This window comes from Nicotiana sylvestris, chromosome 9 (assembly GCF_000393655.2).
Source record: "Nicotiana sylvestris chromosome 9, ASM39365v2, whole genome shotgun sequence".
Classification (NCBI taxonomy): Eukaryota; Viridiplantae; Streptophyta; class Magnoliopsida; order Solanales; family Solanaceae; genus Nicotiana; species Nicotiana sylvestris.
Window position 1 is genome coordinate 114,159,067 of NC_091065.1, and position 7,866 is coordinate 114,166,932.

General features: G+C 42.4%; 1 protein-coding gene across 1 annotated transcript; it reads right to left on the reverse strand.

The window, feature by feature from the left end:
• Positions 1-1,816: 1,816 nt before the first annotated feature.
• LOC138878079 (uncharacterized) lies at positions 1,817-4,482 on the reverse strand. The gene is made up of 3 exons (XM_070157736.1): positions 4,233-4,482; positions 3,393-3,907; positions 1,817-2,425 (listed from the first exon to the last, which is right to left on the reverse strand). The coding sequence occupies exons 1-3, from the start codon at positions 4,480-4,482 to the stop codon at positions 1,817-1,819; spliced, it is 1,374 nt and encodes a 457-aa protein (XP_070013837.1).
• Between the last annotated feature and the right edge of the window lie 3,384 nt (positions 4,483-7,866).

A 7,866-nucleotide genomic window follows, 5' to 3' on the forward strand; every position in this document is an offset into this window, starting at 1 on the left:
TGGAATAGTCCTGCACTTTCATCTTTCTCAAAAATTCCTCTGCTTCTTCCTTGGTCACGGCTTTCTTCACCAACACTGGGTTACCTTTGGAGGTTTTGGCTTTTCTCAACTTCTCGGGGGCAAAGCATCGCCCCGATCGAGTCAAACCATGGGTTTCACAGACTTCTTCTTTAACTTCCTTCCCTCTGTAAGTCACTATCACTCGTTCATAATTCCAAGGGACGACCTTGCTGTTGAATATTGGTAGCTGAGTTAAAGGTTTGATAACGAAAGGTTCTATGCGAGCACCCTCCACAAGTACAACGGGCTTGTTTGCTACCCCTGGTACCACCACCTTTACTTTTTTTTATTTCACTGCGACAGGACCCCTTCTCGACTACCACAGATGGTTTAATGTCTGTCCCTTTCAACTTGATCACTGACTTCTCACTAGTTGACTTTTCAAATGGCCTGGCTTCACTGGACCGAATCATTATGACAATTTGTGAAGGCTTCTTAGGCTCTCCTCCCATATGCACTATCTCGATCATATTTGTCTCATGATGGGCCGACAACGGATTCTGGTTGATATTGGGTGCCTCCGGAGCTTGGACCTCAATCTGATTGGTATCAATGAGCTCTTGAATATCTGTTTTTAATTGCCAGCATTTCTCTATGTCGTGCCCCGGAGCATCAGAACAATATTCGCAACTCACAGAGTGATCTAGATTCCTCGGGGGAGGATTTGGCAGTTTTGGCTCGATCGGACTCAGCATACCCAATTGTCGCAACCTGTGGAACAAACTGGTATAGGATTCTCCCAATAGAGTGAAGGTTTTCTTCTTCTGCAACCTCTCGTTCTTAAATGCTTGGTTGGGCCGGAAACTTGATACAGGAGGGTTTCGGTAGGCTCTTGGGGGTATATAGGCATTTTGTGGAGCTGGGTAGGTATTTTGTGGGGTTGTCGTACGCCATTGCGTGTGGGCAGGAGGTTGAGTGTATGTTTGGGCATTGTGGACAGAAAAATGAGGGTCTGGTAGAGGGTAGTAGTGTTGGGGTGGATTAAACGGGATATGGGGATAGGTTTGGTGGTGAGGACGAGGTTGATGATAGTGGTGAGGTGAACCCCTAGGCCCGAACCAAGCTCCAGAATCAATCGTTGCTATATCCTCTTTCTTCTTCTTTCCAATTACTCCCCCAGTTCCATTTTGAATGGCCTGGGTGGTTGCCTTAATAGCCGAGAAGCTCATGATTTTGTTGGACTTGAGCCCCTCTTCTACCATGATCCCCATTTTCACTACTTCATTGAAGGACTTGCCTACAACTGATACCAGATGACCGAAATAAGTGGGCTCTAAGGCCTGCATGAAGTAATCCACCATTTCACTTTCTTTCATCGGAGGTTCAACCCTCACTGCTTGCTCTCTCTAAAGGAAACCATACTCTCTGAAGCTTTCATTGTGCTTTTTCTCAAGTTTTGTCAAGGACAGTCGGTCCGGAATGATCTCGAGATTGTACTGGAAGTGACAAGCAAATACCTGGGCTAGATCATCCCATGTGTACCACCTTCCGTGATCTTGCCGGGTATACCATTCCAATGCTGAACCACTCAGACTCTGACTGAAATATGCCATTAGCTACTCATCTTTCCCTCCAGCTCCCCTCATTTTGCTACAAAACCCTCTCAAGTGCGCTACTAGATCACCGTGCCCATCGTACAAATCAAACTTGGGCATCTTAAACCCTACCGGTAATTGCACATCTGGAAATAGGCATAGGTCTTTTTAAGCCACACTTACTTGACCTCCTAACCCTCGCATGTCTCTGAATGACTGTTCTAAGCTTTTAACTTTCCTAAACATCCCTCCTGCTCGGGATTTTTGGATGGCTTCTCAGCTTCCACCGGAAGATCAAAACGAGGAGTATAGGAATAGGGTTCCGGAGCTTTGAAAGTGGGATCCGGGGGGTAGTACTGGTTGTCGTGAGCTTGGAACAAAGGCTCACTGGAGGATCTATAGAGTGTAGCGGGTGGAGGCGCCACGAAGACAGGAGTGGCTGGTGGAGGAGGGTATGGAACTGGTTTGGGTGGTGGAGCTGGTGGTGTTTGGGAGGTGGTACTCTGGTAGTGCTGGTAAATGGGAAAGCTCGGGGACGAATCGGTAGTAGGAGTTTCCTGAGATTGAGCCAATGGCAGGATGAAGGCAGGGTTGGCGGGATAAGCTGGCGGTGGTTGCCCTTTTGCCCATGCCTGGTACATTTTGGCCATCTGTTGTTTCAGCTTATACATCTCTTCTTTCATCAAATTAACATCCAACTCTTCCACCTCTCTTGACGGATCGATGACACTCGCATCAAGTTCTTGGTTGGCCATGATCAATTTGTTTTTGGAACGGGTGTTGTATGGGTGAGTTTCCAGAATGCCAATCAAACTAACCACCTGCCTGAACTGGATTGTCAACAACAAATTTGTTAGTGATTAGAGCTTAACATATAGGCAACCGCACATTGGGGAATGAATGCACCTAAGCAGTTAACCGTTTCTATTATGCATCTGATCGGTTGCTTGCGTCATCCAGTCTTTTTCTTATTTCCGTTTGGCAATTTTTCTTCTTCCACTCTTGCCTTTCTTTGCTTGATTTCTCATTGTTCTTTATTCTCTCATTTCTCTTACTTGTTTTGCCATTGTTTCCTTCTCACGGTTTCTTATTTTCTCTCTCTTTTCTTTTCTTTTCTCTCTTGTTTTCCTCTCTTTTTTTTCTTTCACTCTCTTTTTTTTTCTTTTCTTTATTTTGGTTATGGTCGAATCCTATGGACATTGCCTACATATCATGACCCCGCATGAATCAGACCGAGCGTAGTTTTTGGGGGTAAATGTGAAAATAAACAAAAACATTTTGGGATTTTCAAATTTTTCCATAAAATAAAACAGTTTTGATTACAACGACTCATCCTACCAGATTATAAAACTAATAGACTCGAAAAGGGAAATTAACAGACTCCGACGGACTCAAAACAGACTAACAAAACCTAGCAAAAAGATGAAAACCCAGACTGGAAAACAAACTAACAAACTCCAATAAAAGAAAATACAGACTCGCAAACAGACTAACAAATTCCAATGAAAATCATGAATACATTAAAGCCTCAAATGCTCCTGGGGCCTACAGGACATCATTCGGTCTCGCCACGGGCCTGTGTGCTAAATCCCCTTGGAGTTGGTAGAGATATTCCATTATCTGGCGGACAAAGGTCATCACAGTGGCAAAGAACATAGGTCTAGTTATATCCTCACAACTACTGCACTTCATCGAGATGTAGTCGGTGATCCTTCTGACTCTCTCTCTTATGACACCCTTTTCTTGCAACAAACGCCCAATCTGCTGGGCCCTGGCTTCCAAAGTTTGTTCGGCTACATGATTCTGTTCTTGAAGTTGTTGCAAATCTCTTTCTAACTGTGCCATTGCTGCATAACAATGTTCTCTTTCTGCCTTGAAGTCTTGTGCCTGCTTGATCATTTTGTTCTCACAGATGGTGACCCTTTTCTTCAATCCCACAACTTCATTATCATATTTCTCTTTTAATTGCTTAACCAAGCACTCTCGTTCCTCCGCATTTTTAGCTAGCTTTGTTCGAGCCCTTGCTAATTCGCCCTCTGCCTTGTTCAAATCGAAACCATACTCACTCACCTTCAGCCTAAGGTTCTTTATAAGCTTTTCATCTTTTGCACTTTTGGCGGGATTTTCAGCTGCTATCTTCATTTCCCGAATCTGGGCTCGAAGGGCCTCATTTTCTTTGGCTAACCTTTTCTTTTTACCCTCGGTCTCTTGTGCTTGTATATCATTGTTGAAGGTGACATTTCTCAACTCTTCTCGCAAAGCGTGAATGCTGGCTCGGTATTTCTTTTCCTTTCCCCCCAAGCTAATCTTTCCTGCATTTTGTCATCGAAGGCTTGAACATGAGGCCTTTTGGTGGGCCTCTCGGTTCGGGCTCGGGCTCCGGCACAATGTTCACATAGAAAGTTCTTTCAAACCAAGCAGCATAATTGGGATCAACTTCGCCTTTAGACGGGTCTAGTACCTGGGTGTCATTTTTTAGATACCAACAGCCATTCCAGTCCCTTTGAACTAAAGCCTCGGGTAGTGTTGCTTCTGGGTGTAATTCGATGACTTAGGTGCTTAGATCTGCCTCTTTGGGTATCATCTAATATCTTCCCAGTTGTCTCAGAACTCTTTGTGGTGTATATGGTTGTATACTTCTCACTCCTATCATCATCAAGTAGCCCTTTGAAGCGTCCATGTATATGATTTCTGTTACTGGAAGCCATCCTATGGTCCATTCAATTTGATTTGCTCTCAATTTTCTCAAATAGGAAACCCAAACTTCAAACCCTTCTGGCGGTTTGTAGTCTTCCACCCTTTCCTCATACTTTTTAATGAAATTGTTTCCGTCCGAAGCATATCTCATGAACTTAGGATGACGGCGAAGGTGTTCGATCATCCACATTTGAAGAAGAACCTGGCAACCTTCGAAAATTGAGCCCCAGATTTGCACAAGGTTAATGCCCGGTAAATGTCCGCCAACACTAATGGGACAAGTGTGTGATCTTTTTTGTCGACAAGGACCTGTGCGATTCTGGCCATACGAAAATCTACAGTGCCCTCCGCATTCGGAAAGACCATGACCCTAGAAATGCAACGATGAAAGCAAACCGACGATGAATTTGCCATATGCTCTTATCTTGTCTCTTACTCAACCCCTTTTTATGTGTTTCAAACCTGGCTGAGTGCCCGAACCTATAATACAGAAAATAGAAAGAACAACACCTGTTGCTCACGTGGGCCTTGTTCATTTGTTTGCTGATATTCAGAAGATCGAAGAACTTGTGCACCGAGGGAGCCCTGGGAAATATGAGTTGCTGCTTTCTTAACTTTTGGCCAAAATCAATATACCCGGCTATTTCTTCTAAAGTGGGGGTGAGCTCAAAATCAGAGAAACGGAACACATTGTGGACGGGATCCCAAAAGGCTACCAAGCCTTCGATTAAATCCTCTCGGGGTTTGATGTGCATGATGTCTATCAGAGAGCCCAACTGTCCTTTTACCCAAACTTGGCCATCTTCATCTAAATCACCCCACCACCTACGTAGCTGCATCCGAGCCCTTTCTATGACGTTTGTGATGATTCCTGGATGGTATTCATTTGTACCTGCAGAGGGTTAAGGTTAGGGTTGACTCTTGTGGACTCTTTTGCAAAACAAGTTTTCTGAGGAAAATCAACGGAAAAAGACCCCTTTCATTGCTACTTTAGAAAAAAAATGATCGTTTTTGCAAACATGGCCCCCTCATAATTCCAAACAAATTTTGAGGACCGGGGGTAAGTATTTAGTTGAAAAAGACACCTTTTAAACAGACTTACATGTCCCTCCCAAAAATAGCCTTTCGACAATTGAAATATAATCTAAGGCTATTCCTGTAAAAAACGATTTAAAATACACCCGAAGCTGGGTCGGCTTATTATTTTGACCAAAGCCATGAGACAACCTTTATTTATTATTGGTAAAAATGAGGCCAAACCTTACATGGGTTGCCTACGTATCCCACATCCGGTGAGAATCAGACCTGCTTAGTTCGGTCAGCTTTGACATATTTGAAAATGACACAGTGTTTGACTCTTTTGAAATAACTCGTTTTTTTACAGATTTTGGCAAAGTTTCACGATATTTTCAGATACCGGGGTTTTCTTTAGAACCAGGCTTTATTTCCTTCCCTATATCACTCTTGGTTTTTCTTTTTTGCTTTACTTTCCCTAGCCGGTCAGCATGCAAGCCAAAACAAATAAATGTTCACATAGCACATAGAATGCATCAGGATAGTCCGTTATTTTCGGGCACACTTGTCCTAGACGGACCCAACCCCTGTGTTGAGTCTCCTAAGTCAAATGCACATGATGCAAACAAATGTTCTACTAGGGATCCGGCATGAAGCTATATTTTTTTAGGTTTAAATCCTGGGGTTTTGGTCTAGACTTGGGGTACCCGAGCAAACAACTGGGGCCGAGGAGGGGGCGACGTACTGGGAGCACTAAAGTCTGCCCAGCCTTGTCGCTTGCCCAGCCTCGCTCTATTTGGTATAATTTCTACAGAAAAAGCGCGCCACGCGAACGTGTACACCATTTCCAGAAGACTTAGAGGGGTGGCGTAAGAAGACAGTTATATACAATTCAAACAATATTAAAGCGGTAAACATATAGCATTTAGTACAAAAGGTTCACAAAATACAGTAATATCAACAATAAATAAGCCAAGCAAAATCATATTAACAAGCTCGAATTCTTGAACCCTGAACCAGAGATTCTGGGTTCAGTCCCCAGCAGAGTCGCCAGAGCTGTCACACCTCCTTTTTCCTACCCCCGGAAGGGTATAAGGGAGTTTTTTCCAATTTAAGTGACAATCGAAACGGGATTATTTATTTAAAATTTAGAGTAGCCACTTGGGATAATTTTATGGTGTCCCAAGTCACCGGTTCAAATCCCGAATCGAGGAAAAGATTGACTCTGTATTACAGTCCACAGACGCAGAAATCCAGGTAAGGAATTATGTTAACCCGGGAGAAGGTGTTAGGCACTCCCGAGTTCCGTGGTTCTAGCACGGTCGCTTTGATCATACTTGGCTTATTAAAATTACTTATTTTAGAACCTATGCATTTATCTCTTTACCGCTTTTATTTAAGAAATTATCCTGAAATGAGTCACGCGTACATGTACCCATTTGTTTGGCACGTCAAAAATCATGTCACGTGAACGTGTCCACAATTAATAACGCATTATTATTTTTAAGAAAGTTTAGTCGAAGTTGCGCGAATGCATACTCCGATTTTGTTTTTAGAAATCGTAATCATGTCACGAGAACGTGTCCACAACCACGATAGTGTATCAAATGTGCCTAAAGCATACCGCGAACATTTGTTATTTGTTATATCTAAATTATGAAATTAATATGAGGGCCCTGTAAATTCGCTAAATGGCATGCCTCGATTTCCAAGGATAAAAAACATTAATTGAACGAGGGCCGTGCATTTTGAGGTTTTGTTTAGCACGACACACCTCGATTATAATTTTAAGGAAATTCAAAGCTAAACTTGGAGGGTCGTTACTAATCCTATTTAACCTGACACTCCCAAAATAGCCCAGCTAATTAATTAAGGAAACTTAAGAGAGCTCTCATTATTAGTTCTCTTTTAGGGCTAAATGTCCTAACTAATTTAAAATTAATGGAATTAACATCAGAGGCAGATGAGTGTGTGAACTTAGTTTAACGGTATTTTAAAGAGAAATGTTGGGCTCGGAGAACTAGGCCCAAATGCCAAAGGCCACATCTTGCCTCAGATCCGAACTTAACGTGAAGCCCCAATCTTTTAGAACTGAACATCCAAAAGGGTGTAGGGCTTGAATTTGAGTCCCCAAGCACGCAACAAAAGAATCAGAAGCATTAAGGATGTGGGTGTTAACCCAAGCAAAGCTTTCAACAATACATCAAATGCACCACAATCAATATCAAACTATCTCGATAGGCAAATATAAAAGAGATCTTAACTTCAATTAAGCTTGTTTTTATACATGCACGAACAAATCATATTTACAACATAGTCAAGTAAATGGATCTGAATTTAAACCATAGATTCATGTTCCACACATTTACAAATAACCAAAGTAACTCTATGCATGGCTCAAACCTTAATGCGATAAACTACACATTTCTCTTGGAAAAAGAAAAATGTTGAATATCACCTCAAAACCTAGAATCACCCAGTAGAAGAGATAAAACCCGTACTATTTGACACAACCTAATACTGATTCAACCATACAGCTTAATTACCAAAGTTTCTTTAA

Coding starts and splice junctions, on each gene's coding strand:
- LOC138878079 (XM_070157736.1), bottom strand. CDS start 4,482: ATGTGGATGATCGAACACCTTCGCCGTCATCCTAAGTTCATGAGATAT. Junction 3,908..4,232: donor GATGATGATAGGAGTGAGAA/GTATACAACCAT, acceptor GACAAAATGCAG/GAAAGATTAGCTTGGGGGGA. Junction 2,426..3,392: donor AACTTCAAGAACAGAATCAT/GTAGCCGAACAA, acceptor TTGACAATCCAG/TTCAGGCAGGTGGTTAGTTT.